Source organism: Mustela nivalis, assembly GCF_964662115.1.
Source record: "Mustela nivalis genome assembly, chromosome: 4".
NCBI classification, from domain to species: Eukaryota; Metazoa; Chordata; class Mammalia; order Carnivora; family Mustelidae; genus Mustela; species Mustela nivalis.
The window spans coordinates 104,846,397-104,862,682 of NC_139023.1; the positions used below are offsets into that span (position 1 = coordinate 104,846,397).

General features: G+C 37.8%; 1 protein-coding gene across 1 annotated transcript in view; it reads right to left on the reverse strand.

Moving 5' to 3' along the window:
* BANK1 (B cell scaffold protein with ankyrin repeats 1) overlaps positions 1 to 16,286 on the reverse strand; it is a 304,381-nt gene that overhangs the window by 11,641 nt on the left and 276,454 nt on the right. Inside the window, 2 exon segments of the mRNA XM_082729053.1 lie at positions 910 to 1,085; positions 14,161 to 14,226. Of these exon segments, the coding sequence (XP_082585179.1) occupies positions 910 to 1,085; positions 14,161 to 14,226 (242 nt within the window).

Below are 16,286 nucleotides of genomic sequence, written 5' to 3' on the forward strand. Positions count from 1 at the left end.
CACCTTCTGCCTCTGTGCCCATTTGTTTGAAATGTCATCACTGGGACTCATTCTTCTGTTGTTTAAAAATGTTTTCCTAAGCATTGTTTTTCAATAAAAATGATCTCTTGGGAAAGGGAATATATTAAGCTATTAATGATTATTTGTACTTTGGTCTAAACCAGCTAATTAAATGTGTTCAATCAGTTTTCGGAGAACTGGTTTCTATGGCACTGGGGCTTTCTGTGATGAGAAGAAAAAACTGTTGGACTATTTTGGGAGTAGGAAGGCCTGCGGGGTAAAACAGAATACGGTCTTCATACCCCTCATTGAGGAATGTCATGGGGTATACAGGGTATATATTGCTTCCAGGCTCATCTCAGAGCCATCTACTTTAAGACCCTCTCAGGATGTATGTTATATTAATAGAAGACAAGCTTATCTGAAGTTAATATGCTTGGCAGCATTTCTTTGTAAATCTTGACTGACATATACAGGGTTTTCCCCCCCAAAGGTTAAGGGGAAGGAAGGGAAAACTTTCTATATTTCACTGAGGACTATTGCCTGATAAGATTTAAATTATTTTCTTGTCCCCTTTAAGCCTGGTCAATATAGTGCACTCTTCAGAATGCTGAGCACATTGTTAGTGTAAGATGTTTCACCTTAATTTCAGCAATGAGATTCACAAAACATTCACTAACTGGGTCCTGGCACTGAGTTCACCAATGCTTTGCACACATGAAACGTTTAATTGGTAGTTCGAAAACACCTTTTTTTTTTTTTTTTTTTTTTTTTTTTTTTTTTTTTGTGGCTAGTTAAAAATCAAAAGAACTGTTACCTGTGTTTCTTGTAAAGACATTTACAGAGAGGCTCTGCAAGTGAGGGAATGTTCCAGAAGGGGTCAGTATTACCTGCTGGGGTCAGTATTACCTGCTGAATCATTTCCAGCTCTGTCTTCCCCAACTGCCAATGTTTAAATTTCTCTAACGCTTCATCCACAGATAGTTTCCCATTTTTGACCTTCTCCTGCAAGAGGATGAGTTCTTCCTGCCCAGCAGCAAGGCAGTCCACATTGGAAAAGGCTTGACTCTCCATCCGAGCTCTGTCTACAATATGAGGGAAGATGTCTTAACAAGAACATGAAATATGACAATTGGGGAAAAAAACACTGAAAACAAATCAGTTGAGTTTCTTGTTCCTGTCAGTCTATAAGCGGTAACAGAATAAATAGGTGCAAATTTTAAAGGAGTTTCTTTCTAAGGATTGTTGTGCCTGGTACCTAGTGTTATGGGTAAAAAGAATGTGTGCCATCACAGAGGGAAGAAAAAGGGACAGAGAAAGAACAGCAGGAAATTTCTGCATTGTACCAGTTGTAGGCATTGCCAATTTCATGTTCTTTTTCAGAGCATTATTTTTAAACATGCACACTAAATACTTAGCATAATGACTGTCCCATAGTAAAAGTTAAATAACATTAACATTATTATCAGTGATAAATATTTGTGGAAGAAACATATTTCTGTAGATTTGGGAAAAGAGATCTCAACCAACGTCCAAGTGTTGTAAGAGATTTTTAGAAGCATTGACAACTCTACTCTGGAAAGATTTTAAATAAGCAATTGCTGCTCGTTTTGTAATGCCCTGCTCTCTTCCCAAAAGAGTTTATTTTGTTTAGTACAATAAGAACATTGGATGGTCCAGCTGCCCACGTGCTGCTGCTAATGCCGCACCATAGACCAGCCCGAGGTACAGTAGTAGACAACCACAGACCATGGGTGAGTTCAGTGCTTTATTTGTCCCACATAGTGTTTAAAGACAGGAAAAAGGCTGCATGCCTGTAAGGATGCTCTGTGCAATCCCTGTCACTCCTTATGGTCATTGGATGGCATCACACCTGTCACCTGCCTGGCTGCAGAACTCATCTGAGTTTGTACTTTCTTTCACAAGTTCAACCTGTGTATCATATGATCTCAGGTAATCATATTACCTGGGTAATTCCTCCGTGGTGTATGTCTCATGTGGTATCAAACCTAAATATGTCCATAGAGCCTAATCCTGTCTTGCTGTGTAATGGTTTGCTGTCCCTGAGTCATTGATCCCTACTGGGAGCTCATCTTCAAGAAAGAAATAGAGCTACCAGACTGTCACTGGGGCCAGGCAGACAAGGACTTAGGAAATGGAGGGCATTCAAGGTTTTTTTTTTAAAAGATTTATTTATTTATTTTAGAGGGAGAGAGGGCATGTGTGTGAATAGGGGGAGGGGCAGAGGGACAGGGAGAGAATCTCAAGCTGACTCAATACCGAGCGGGGAGCCCAACATAGGGCTTGAGCCCACAACTCCGAAATCATGACCTGAGCTGACCTCAGGAGCCTGATGCTTAACTGACTGAGCCACCCAGAGACCCCACAAATTTCATAGTGGTAAGGATTCATCAATAATGTTTGGATTGGTTCATCTGGAAAAGAGACATTTCAAGTACTTCATAGCAGATTTTAAGTATTTCAAGGAGACTTGACCCTTGGGGCTGTCTTGGAATGACCTTTAATGGCTTTCTTGGTTTTGAGAAGGATTCTAGCAAAGAATCTTGGAACAGGGACACAGAGAGGATTCCTTTCTGAAAAGATTCACATACACATAAAATTGTTCCATGACCAATCATTCTGATTCCTATGGGGGGTTTCTTGGCTGGTCTTGTCTTTTCTCTTCAGAAGTCCTATTCCCCCAGAACTAACAAGATGTCAACAGATTCTACACTCAAAATCATTTTCTTCAGGGATGACGGAGCATGAAATCCCAAGAGAACTGAAGAAGCACAAGTCAGCCAGAGGGCTCACTGGTTCAGCTGCCAAAAGCACAGATAACAATTGAGATCTTGCTTCTTAAACCGTTTGTTTTTTATAGGCCTCCACATTCCACTCCAATTTGGGAGATGCGTTTTGCGAAAGAATTCTATGAGCCATTCCTGCCAGAGTATGGAAGCTGAGTGCAATCATTTAATAGCTAAGACACTTAACTAGCACCTCACTTGTGTCATCCCTTTGACTAAATATGAATGCGCTTTTATCTCGAGTAACCTTTGCGGCTGGATTTTCTGCGTTTGTCGAAGGTCTCTCACAGAAAGGCTTCCTGGAAGACCCTACCAGCTTGTTTGGCTCTACATGCAGGTTAAGCTGAATTCAAAAAAATACTGAATCATGTTAACAATACTCATTTCAATTACCCTTTCATCTTTCAAATTCTCGCTGCTAAAATATAAGCCAGTTGACTTTTTAGGGGGGTGGAGTTCAGTCTTGCGTGGTTGTGCAGAGAGAACAAAAGAACAAAAGTTAGGAACAGCAGGAGTTCTAAATAGAGCAAGTTCTGGAAGTGAGCTGTTTACAATTAGACTAAGTTTACATACTTCTGCTTTTACTCACCCATTCCCCCCCACTAAAAAGACTAAAGCAAATTGTCTTGATAAATTATTATTAGCTAGGACAAGTTGCAAAACAAAATGATTTAGGCACTTTATCATCTTTTCTCCTGAGGGTAGACTAGTCAAACCAAAACATGCAACCTGTAATTTTTGGTAGGGTGTGCAAAATTACTTTAATGGGCTTAGATTACTGTTGTACGGGGGATGGAAAGTTTTTTTCTTTCCTTCCCAAATTTATATTAATTATTAGTTTATTTTCAGGAAATTTGGAATGAATTTAACATAATTATTGTTGAAAAGCCTTTGTCAGATTGCTAACTGTACATATTGCAGAATCTTGGTCTCTCAGTATAAAAGCTTCAAGATAAACTGTAGTTTCTAGAGTTTTCGTTCCTTTTGGATCAGTATCTCTTTACATTTCTATTTGATCATATATAAACAACAAGTAACACCTTTGTGGTGAGTGTATGAATCTTTTGGTAAGAAAGTGAACTGAGTTTTTCATTAAAATTATTTCTATCATTGACTGGCTAGAATAACATGTTTTACGAAAATTTGAAAGGAAATGACTTAATTGCCCAAAACCCAAAAATTTAAAGTGTGAAATATTTACATAATAAATATTAAGTAGTCATTAAAATAATAATAAAAAGACCACATGAAAAAAAAAAGACCATGTGGCAACACAGAAAGTACTTATTATATAATGATAGAGAGGCAGAATTCAAATTTGTATCTAGAGTAAAATTTTAATGATATAAATGTTGTTTATAAAATAAAGCATGGAGGGAAATTATCTTAAGATGATAGAAGTTGTTCTATTGTGATAGTATCAGAGATTATGTTTTTCTAATTTCCAGTTTTCTGTGATAATACTGTATTTTTTAAAAAAATTTAAGATTTTATTTATTTATCTGAGAGAGACAGAGAGGGGGAGATGAGCTGGGGGAAGGGGAGAGGGAGAGGGAGAAGCAGACTCCCCACTGAACAACTGAGCAGGGAGCCTGATGCAGGGCTCAATCCTAGAATGCTGGGATCATGACCTGACTTGAAGGCAGACACTTAACTGGACTGAGCCACCCAGGTGCACCTGTATTGTTCTTACACTAAGAAACTTTCTCTCACTTTGCTAATAGGCTTCCCCATGAAATACATACCATTCCAAGCCATGCCATATACACTACACCAATGCCGTATCATACTGTACCATCTTAACACATTATTTTGTAACTGGAAAGAACTTGTCAGTAATAGAATTTAAAAACCCAATAACCAAGCTTTATATCTGAAGCTAATTTTTTGGTTCCCTAGCTAAGGAACTAGCAGGTATATTAACTCTGGGGCACATGAGTGAATTATGAGATACCTGGAGTGTTGAATTATTTGTAAGTTCCAAACAAAGTATCCCCATCTCAAACTTAGGGCTGCAATGTTGCCAGACTTCCCCCCTTGACTAATCTTGAGTCAGGCTCCTCTGAGTCTTCTTCCCAACTATGCCTCACCTTTTGTACTTCCACACCCATCTTTGTATTGCTGATTTTCCTCAGAATCCTGCTAAGTTTGTGCAGTCAGAGTCCCCCACCTTCCATATCCAATTACCTTCAATATTTGCTTGGGTTTCTTTCTGTACCTTCCATCACCCCCAAGGTGATATCTGATCACCTGGCTCTGCCTTCAGCAAGAATCCTGTTGGGCCAGCTTACCCAGAATCCCTCTTACCCCTCTTAATAATTTTCCATATGCTAAAAATACTAGTTTCTGGGCACCTGGGTGGCTCAGTGGGTTAAGCCTCTGCCTTTGGCTCAGGTCATGATCTCAGGGTCCTGGGACAGAGTCCCACACCAGGCTCCCTCTGGTCCCCACCCACTGCTTTCCTTTCTGCCTACTTGTGATCTCTCTCTCTTTATTAAATAAAAACAAACAAACAAACAAACGAATTTCTAAATCTTGTCATAAAGACTATACATAGGGGCGCCTGGATGGCTCAGTCGGTTAAAGCCTCTGCCTTTGGCTCAGGTCATGGTCTGAGGGTCCTGGGATCAAGCCCCGAATCAGGCTCTCTGCTCAGTGGGGAGCCTGCTTCCCTCTCTCTCTCTGCCTGCCTCTCTGCCTACTTGTGATCTCTGTCTGTCAAATAAATAAATAAAATCTTTTAAAAAAAAGACTATACATATATTTGTACACACACACACATATTAAGTGATTTGGAAGGTACATATTTTATTTTAAAATAAGTTTCAGAGATACTGTTTATCTTATATATATATTTCGATTACTAAGTCATGAATGGAAGAGAATGATTTTAGTTTTGCATTCTTCTAGTACCTAGACAACTTTACCTTATTTGAGCATCAAACTCAGATTATTGCAGTGAAATTATAATTTGCTGAATTGCCTATTTTTTATCACCAATATTTTACATTCACATTTTATAAATAAATTTACAATAAATTGCTTAAATGCAATTCCATGTTTTATTGAATTCATTATTCACCACCAATTCCTTAATACCAGAAGTTCTCTTTGAACTTTTTATATTGCTTACTCTCTCATTTACTTAGAATACATTTTGGGTAATACTTTCATGATGACCACAGAAATTCCATCTTTTCTAAAACCTTAGATATCCAAAAACTCTGTTTTCTTCTTAACATGAATGAAACACCAGACTAAATATAATCTTCTTAAGTTGCAATCTTTTCCTAATACACCATTTAGTCCATTAGCTCAAATTTCTGTTACACAGATTCTCTAATTCTTAAAACTGATTCTGATTTTTTTTAATAGAAAAATCTAACTTAAAATATCTTCTCAGTACTTTAGGTTTACATCTTCATCTTTATAATTAAAGATTTGCTAGGGTGTTTTAAAGGTGGATATATTTCCTTATTGTTTTCTGGGCCACAGTGAGCCCATATAGTCCTTCACTTCCTTGTTCTCCAATGCTTCGTTTAGCTATGTCATCGACTGTGTTTTGTATTCTATTAAAAAAAAAAAAAAGAAAGAAAGGAAGAAAGGAAGGAAGGAAGGAAGGAAGAAAGAAAGAAAGAAAGGAAGGAAGAACCCCACCAAACTTATTATACATTGTATCTCTCTTCTTCATATCACCTGATTGTTTTTAGTCTTTCCAGGTATTGAGAACAAACCCTTCTCCAATTATGTTCTCATCTCCAATAACTTATTTTTATCTACCATCAGTCCTTTTCATTGTGACCAAAGTAGTTTTAATTTGCTACTGAAATTTTAACTTCAAGCTTATTTTATTTTTACCATACTCCCTCTTGTCACTAGATCCCTTTTCATGTCATATGTTTCATATCATCCTACCCTCACACCTAAAATGTCTTTCATGCTTTCATTGCTTTCATCTTAGCTTGACGTTGACTCCAGACTTATTTATTTATTTATTTTCAGTGTAACAGTATTCATTGTTTTTGCACCACACGCAGTGCTCCATGCAATCCGTGCCTTCTCTAATACCCACCACCTGGTTTCCCCAACCTCCCAACCCCCTCCCCTTCAAATCTCTCAGATTGTTTCTCAGAGTCCATAGTCTCTCATGGTTCACCTCCCCTTCCAATTTCCCCCAACTCCCTTCTCCTCTCCATCTCCCCATGTCCTCCATGCTATTTGTTATGCTCCACAAATAAGTGAAACCATATGATAATTGACTCTCTCTGCTTGACTTATTTCACTCAGCATAATCTCTTCCAGTCACGTCCATGTTGCTAAAAAGTTGGGTATTCATCCTTTCTGATGGAGGCACAATACTCCATAGTGTATATGGACCACATCTTCCTTATCCATTCGTCCATTGAAGGGCATCCTGGTTCTTTCCATAGTTTGGCGACTGTGGCCATTGTTGCTATAAACATTGGGGTACAGATGGCCCTTCTTTTCCCTACATCTGCATCTTCGGGGTAAATACCCAGTAGTGTAATGCAGGATCACAGGGAAGCTCTACTTTTAATTTTTTAAGGAATCTCCACACTGTTCTCCAAAGTGGCTGTACCAACTTGCATTCCCACCAACAGCATTAAGAGGGCTCCCCTTTCTCCACATCCTCTCCAACACACGTTGTTTCATGTCTTGCTAATTCTGTCCATTCTAACTGGTGTAAGGTGGTATCTCAATGTGGTTTTAATTTGAATCTCCCTGATGGCTAGTGATGATGAACATTTTTTCATGTGTCTGATAGCCATTTGTATGTCTTCATTGGAGAAGTGTCTGTTCATATCTTCTGCCCATTTTTTAATGATTATCTGTTTTGTGTGTGTTGAATTTTAGGAGTTCTTTATAGATCCTGGATATCAACCTTTTGTCTGTACTGTCATTTGCAAATATCTTCTCCCATTCCGTGGCTTGCCTCTTTGTTTTGTTGACTGATTCCTTTGCTGTGCAGAAGCTTTTGATTTTAATGAAGTCCCAAAAGTTCATTTTCACTTTTGTTTCCTTTGCTTTTGGAGACATATCTTGAAAGAAGTTGCTGTGGCTGATATCGAAGAGATTACTGCCTATGTTCTCTTCTAAAATTCTGATGGATTCCTGTCTCACATTGAGGTCTTTTATCCATTTTGAGTTTATCTTTGTGTATGGTGTAAGAGAATGTTCGAGTTTCATTCTTCTACATATAGCTGTCCAATTTTCCCAGCACCATTTATTGAAGAGACTGTCTTTTTTCCACTGTATATTTTTTCCTGTTTTGTCGAAGATTAATTGACCATAGAGTTGAGGGCCCATATCTGGGCTCTCTACTCTGTTCCACTGGTCTATGTGTCTGTTTTTATGCCAGTACCATGCTGTCTTGGTGATCACAGCTTTGTAGTAAAGCTTGAAATCAGGTAACATGATGCCCCCAGTTTTATTTTTGTTTTTCAACATTTTCTTAGCGATTTTACTCCAGACCTTCTGCTGCTGTTTCTTCCCTATTTTTTTTAAAAGCTTTTATTTATTTATTTGACAGAGATAGACACAGTGAGAGAGAGAACACAAGAAGGGGGAGTGGGAAAAGGAGAGTCAGGCTTTCCACAGAGCAGGGAGCCCAATGCCAGGCTCAGTCCCGGGACCATGGGACCCCGACTTGAACCGAAGGCAGACGCTTAATGACTGAGCCACCCAGGTGCTTCTCTTCCCTTTGTTTTTAATTTGTTTGTAAGATCACAGTTTTCTGAAATTTTCTTTTTTATCTTTTGTATATTGATAGGTGTCAGATACTGAAACCGAAAGTTGAATAGTTCAGGTTAAATTTAATAAATGAAAATTCAAAATAATCCATATTTCTTTACTGCCTTAAAACATTTTTTAAACAGGTAAAGTATTTTCAAAAGCCTAAGATTTAAAAAATTACAAACTGTTAGCTGAAATGTTCTTACTGTATGTGTGTATGTATTTTCTATTATCTACATTTTGATCGCTTGGTGTTTGACATTCTTACTAATCAAACAAATCATTTACAGAAGTATAATTATCTTGAGTCTTCATGATTAAATTCTCCATCCTTTTCTCTGGATTTGTTTTTGAAGTTCTCATATTATTTATTTGTACTCTTCCTTACTCCCTCTTGAAAGAGAACATATCTACAGAATCATGTTCACCAAGAGATTTAGAGTCTACTTATCCTTTGCTTCCATTTCTTGTGTTCAGTCAAATTTTGTTCTCTGCTCTAGTTGTAATTCATAACTGAGGATTCCAGGATTTGCAGGTTTGGTTGGCACAGCCTCATCACATACAGGTGAAACCCGATTCCTTGGTGCTATGTACTGATTGTAAACAACTAACTTTCTGCATCAGTTACTAACAGAATTCTTCTTGAACATGCCATCCCTCCATTACAGAGCTTTATCTGAGGCTCTCAGGATGCAAAGTGTAATATTAAATTCTTCAACCTGACTTTCTACTGTGGGCTTTTGACACATCACCATTTTGGACAAGAACTCAGTTATTACTCAAGTTTTCCCAGGTGTGACTTTAACAAAAAAACTTTTGTGAAAATGGAAATGTAAGTTACATCGAAAAAGAGAACTAAAGCCATTGTTCTTTTATGGAGTACAAATGACCATATTTTGATAATCCCCCTCTTTTCTTTTTAATATATCCACTGTCAGCAAAAAGAACCTGATTAAAATACCTCAGAGGCCAACATTTTCTTTTCTTCCACGTAAGGGCATCTATATCTACATTTCCCCAGGCCTCCAACTTACAGAAAATTTCATTATTTAACATTTATCAGACTGCTGCAGCATTGGGTACTTGGAGAACACAAACAAGATACGTTCCCTGACTGTATCTTGCCCATGAGCATTCCCACCCTCTGAAAAGACCAGCCAACAATGACTTTTCAATCTGTATTGAAGAATCAGTGGGCAGAGACCATACCTGGGGCCAGACAGTCACTGAGTAGAAAATATTTAATGCCTGCATATTAAACTCATGTGAATAGTTTCCATTATCAAAAATAAATGTTTTCCCTCATGTTTTTATTGACCAGATTCCCTTGATATATCTTTTATTTTTCCACTTTTTTATAGAATTAGGAGTGGAAAGCATGATAATATGGAAAGCATGACAATAAGTAATAACGGCAGAAGTTATTTGTAGCAAGGGATATAATAATATAATAGGGACTGGTTGTAGATTTGAATTTTTACCTAAAACATGGAGTTAAGCATGGTTTAAACATGGCAAAAATTGTGCAGAGTATTTTTGAAATATAACACAGTTAGTGGCCAAATTTGACCATAATATGGCCTTCAAAAAAGTTCCTTTTGGGGAGCTCCTGGATGGCTCAGTGGGATAAGCTTCTGCCTTGGGCTCAGGTCATGATCTCAGGGTCCTGGGATCGGGCCCCACATTGGGCTCTCTGCTCAGCAGGGAGCAGGGAGCCTGCTTCCCCCTCTCTCTCTCTGCCTACCTCTCTGCCTACTTGTGATCTCTGTCAAGTAAATAAATAAAATCTTAAAAAAAAAGTTTCTTTTGGGTATATTTTTTTCTTTTGCATGTTGTTTTTGAGATTATTGTTCAATATTATTCTCACATGTTCCATTTTAAGCCATATCTAAGGTAGGATTTAGGCAACCTAATTTTAGAAGCTCCACAAATAATTCTATGCTCATTTAAGGTTGAGTGTCTCAGATATAGGCAGCTGTCTATAGGATGTGCTTCCCCTACCTCCCACTAATCCTGGTCCCCAAAGAAATAGTTTGCCTTCCAAGATTGACAGCAACAGCACATCCTTGATGAGATTCATTTTTTAACTGTGTGACTGAGGAGATTTGTGGAGGTGGTCCACAATCACAGGGAGGCAGTTCCAAAAGCCGGGAATGCTAAACCTCATCATTTGCCATGTATCATATTTGAAGTAAGACTACATTAATAATAGGTGTACGATTCCAGTAAGGATAGAAAAGGCCCCTTGGCATAGCCCAAGAAAAAGATATAACAGAGGGGGAAAAAAGGTGTAACAGATATGGGAAATGTGAGAAATCTTGACCTGAGACTATTACATGATCTTGTAAGACAGGGAAAATTAACCAGATATTTCCATGTCTTTAAAGAAGCAACCCTCATATTCCTCCAGCCCCCTTTGACTTGATCACGTTCACCTAGTGGTCTTCTAATTCCTAATAATATTTCATAGAACTTTATTATTTGTCAGGAGTTGAAAGAATCCAAGCATTCTAGTCACTGGGAAGGAATCTTCCTCTGGTATAGACTTAATAGATTGAAATTAGGGAATTATAAATCAGTCTTCTACCAGCATCATTAACATGACTCAGACTTCAAAACTCTGAGCAACTCCAAACCCACTGACAAAATTCAGTTCTCTGGCTTGCAGTGCTGATGAACAAAGTCTGGAGCACCCTGGGTAGAGCTCAGTTTTGGGAAGGGGAGGGAGAGCTGTGCTAATAGCAGCATATTCTGAGATACCACTCTGGCATTTTCTAATTTCAAAACAACTCAGGAAAACTGATTTTAAAACTGTATTTTGGTGGAAAATTTTATCTGGAGGACCCAAAGTCCTCACTCTATATTTTTTCAGGATGTGAAAACTGAGTTGAAGAAATCTGTTAAGTTTCCATGGAAATTGTGCCAATTAATTTTTTCTGTTCCTCAGGAAAATTCCTTGACTTAGCAATAATGTAACTTCCTGGCAATCCCTTGGCAGTCTTGAATGTAGGGCATCTGAAACACTTATAATTTCAGAGGGAAAATAGTTGGCTTTCATAATCCCTTTTCCTTCCAGCATATAGTGAAAGAATTAAGTAATTTCTTTAGCCTTCCTTAGAGAACCTGTCTGGTCCCTTTAGAAAATCTTGGTTCTGATAAACATGTCATAAAAGGACTTTCTTTTCTTGTTCAAATAAAGAGATTATCATTGGTGAAGCAGGTACGGCTTTTCCTACTATACCATGAAATCCCAGGACACTTAGAGAGTAATCATTAATTCAGGAACAAGCAATTTTGATCTCCTAGTATGTCCCACGGACGGGATGGTCATAAACATCTGAAAAGGTTTAGAGAAAAATGATTGGACAGAGTAAAGAAAAAAGTAAAATTATTTAATTTTAAAATCTTCCCAATTATTCTTAATTGTCTCTTCTGTTCTCATACTAGATTCTGATTTCCCTGCAGACTGCAGTAATCAGGGAGGTTTTCCAACATTTCACAAGGTTTAATATTCCTCTTCTCCTTGCAAATAGAACAATATTCTTTTCTGTTCCAAAGAATTACTTATATCCAGGGTTAAAGGAATCTAGGGAAACTGCTCTAAGGTGGCTAATCTAAAACATCATCAGTAAGTTGGACTTAAATATCCAGAGAGAAAAAAATTCATACAAAATTTGAGTAAAAATTTCATATCCTAGCCCTAAAAGAGTTTTAAAAATCTACTGATTATTGATAGCAATGAAACAAATTAAGTACCAAAGTATGCACAGATATTAATCCAATAAAATATTTTATAATTAGGTTCTTGTTTCCTTTCACTATTCTCCCCTCCCTTTTCTTTTCTGGGTACAGAAGGGACTATTTTTCAGTACATACAGTAGAAGAATAATTGGTCTCTAATAGACACTAGCAGCCTTTCCTTATGTTGCTCTCTGGGGGTAACCAGAGGACAATTGATAAGAGTGAGATTCCAAGGATCTCTTCATTTCTCTTGCTAGTTGTCACATTCCTTCATCTCTGGTGGCCGTCTTCACATTCTCCCCTCAATTCTAACAGAATTTAATTAAAACATGATAATTGAATAATTTATTTAAAAATGCTTCAGGGAAATTTTCTCCTAAAGAGCTCAAAGCATCTGCTCCTTTTGTTTTTTCCAAAACTCTGTGAGGTATGTGGGGGAGTCCTGATAGGAATAATCTCTACTTTGCTAATTCCTCAGGAACTGTTTCATTCTAACTGTAGAATGATCTCATATGGAGGTCTGCACTTATTTCTTGAGAGAGGTAAAGGTACAGTGGAAGGATAATAGTAACCTTAAAAAGATAAATCTTTCCCCTCAAATTATGAAATCACTAGAAATGGAAAGCTGTCAAATAGACGGTTTTTGTTTTTGTTTTTTTTTTGCATATAAATCTGTAAGAGCTATATCTATGTGCTCAGGGCCAGAAATTCAGTTTCATCATGTGCTGCATTCAAGAATTGTCAAGAATTGGAAGAATGGTCTCAGGACAACCTTGCTGCCATGGGAAATGCTACTTGAAGTGATGGATGAAGATCACTCATTTAAGGACACAACTTTGTTTGGAGGACAATCCATGACGTTCTAGGAACAGGTCCACCAAGGTTGTGTATTTAGTAGCTCAGTGGGCTGAGAAATCAGTCCTAGCCATCTCTATGATGGGACAAAGGGACACTGGCTGTGTGTGTTTGGAGGGGCGGTGGTGAGTTTAGTGGCTACTGTGAGATAAGCTCTTGGTTTTATTTTAATGTCTCTCCAGTAGTTTACTGGTAGCAACTTCAAGGCAATGCTATTTTGGACTGAAGTTATTTCCTAGGTGTGTTGAGATTATTGATGATCAGAACCAGCTCCCTCCATCTGTCACCTTTTACATTTTTTTATTTTTGAACTTTAATCAAGCTCTTATTATCAGGGGGAAAAATCATAATAAATAACTTGCTAGAGTTTCTCTTTTCAATTGGAACCATGTATGTCAGGGAAAATTGGAGGCAGGGGCCTCTATGTAGAATGAGAGGAAAGTTTTTCTACTGTGTGTGATGTCTCTGCAACTACAGTTTTCGGCACTTTTCTGCATAACAAGTAAGTGCTCCAAAAACTTCTGGATTAAGGGCAGAGAGCAAGAGAATAGTGAGACAAGGGTCCAATCTTTGATTGGAGTTCAATACAGAGGACAGAAATCCCAGGCTGGTCCCCTTCTTGGGGGAATCAATCATCTGTTTCCCCTGCCTCAGCCCTCCTAACTTATACTCCAGAGGCTTCTCTCTAATGGTCTATGAAAGCTAGGTCTCCATGTAGGTTAGAGAATTTGTCTTCCTTGACCTTCCTAGAGCCTTGGTAACAATATCATCAACACCACCACAAACATGTTCACATGGCTGTTTCTTGCCTTTATTAATTGAAATAATTTTCTTATATTAATCTTATCACAAAATTATATTTGGGCAAGACACTAATTAAAGAGTAAGAGTAATCAGGCACACAATTATTTACTTCTATCCTCGGAGACTTCATCCAATATTCATAAGACTTTTTTAACTCTTACTTAGAGATTATTAAATAAGCTGAAGTTCATGGCAGTACCTTGTCTCTTAGGACCATGGAACTTGTCACCATCAGATTGTCTTCTGGCTGTCTTTTGTTGAAACACTGTAAAAAAAAAAATAGCATGTAATATTTATTGAAAACAAGCATAAAAAAGAACGTACTGTGGAAGACTCCAGGAAACTCAAATGCAATACTTCATTTTCCTTAGTAGCAATTCTTGAATTGTATTGCTTTTGAGTAGGAGGATTATTAAATTTACAATTTTCTCATTTGTGCAACTTATCAGTCATTTTGAAAAGCATTTTCTTTAGGCAGAAGAGTATAATGCTGATAGAACACCTCGTTAACCGATTTAAATCAAGATATGATTCCATTCTGATATCAGGTAAAGCTAAAAGGTGCACTTTGTTAAAAGTGATAAATGTTAAAATCACATGAAAAATTCCATTTGCACAGAAATTACTCATGCTGACTTTCTGGTGATAAGCAAGGATAATGACTGTTTCTTCTTAAACAGATGAAAAGACTGCTGTATTTCACAGATGTAATAATGAAAAAGACACTTTATTCTTGCATCATCTAGCTAGACCTCAGACCTATTAAAGCAGCTTATTCGAATTACTTCATTTTCTGAAAAGTGCTTTGTTCTCATTTATTATTTCTCGCACGAAATTCTGTGAGACAAGTTAGCATTACTCACCCCATTTTGCAGATGAGAGATAAAATTGATTGTTTAATATTTATTGAGCACCCACAAAGTTCTGTATAGCTTCTGGCATTTGTTAATAAGAAAGCCTATACCCTTTACAACTTGACTTTAGAAATTGAACGTCCCAGAGTTGGTTCCATTTATTTTTTATGGGCAGTCTGAATTACAGGATTTGGGAACTGCTAGAGGCCTTGAACACTGAGTCTAGCTTCATATGTTTAAAGATGAGGGAGGTGGAAGTTTTACTAACTTGTAAAAGGGCTAAGTAATTTAGCAATGATCCCAGAACTGTTGTGAGTAGAGACTTGATTTAGAGCCTGCAGCCTTTAACTTAGATCTGTTGCTTGGCTCTCCACAGCACTTCTCTTCCATAACTATTTCCTTTGAAAGATAAAGGAGGAAATAGAAGGAGGGGATTCAGAAGAACCCTTGAATATTTCCAGTACGCTTGGGTTTCTTGTTCCTCTTTGCAGCTCATCAGACTTTCCTGGGACAACGGAACTGAGGCATGTGGGAGGGAGGGACCCGACCAGCTGGATGGTGTTTGATGTCTCCGATTGGAAGAGCCCAGGATCTGTCTTATATTCTCTGTCTTTAGTTTTTTTTGCTTTTAAAGATTTTATATATTTATTTGACAGAGAGATAGATCACAAATAGGCAGAGGCAGGTAGAGATGGGGGGGGGGGGGAAGGCAGGCTCCCTGCTGAACTGAGAGCCCGATGCAGGGCTCTATTCCAGAACCCTGGGATCATGCCCTGAGCTGAAGGCAGAGGCTTTAACCCACTGGGCCACCCAGGCGCCCCTCTGTCTTTAGTTTTTATATTCTTTAGACCCATTATCTATCTATTATCCAGGTCACACCCGTGTTTAATCTGGATGACATTTTTTTGAATTTAAAAAATTGCCCCAAATCCTATCACATCAAAAATGATTTATTAAGGGTATTTCGCTTGCCAGCTATTGTCAGACAAAGAGTACTCTTCTTTCAAACAGGGAAAACAAACATATTTTCAAAGTATGATGGGTTTAAGAAAAATTATACTCATGAAGTAACATTTGGGATTGAAAATCAATTTTCTGCCTCAAGTCAGTATTTGGAAAACATGCTAAATATAACATAATGGCAAATTCTGGGTTTGTGGTTTATATTTTTCCTTAAATAAAATATAACGATGGGGGTGCCTGGGTGGCTCAGTGGGTTAAGCCACTGCCTTCAGCTCGGGTCATGATCTCAGGGTCCTGGGATTGAGTCCTGCATCCGGCTCTCTGCTCAGCAGGGAGCCTGCTTCCCTCTCTCTCTCTCTGCCTGCCTCTCCGACTACTTGTGATTTCTCTCTGTCAAATAAATAAATAAAATCTTAAAAAAAAAAATAAAATAAAATATAACGATGGATATATGGTGTGTGAATACATTTTGGGATATTAGAAAAATTTTATAAGTACTGCTTGATTT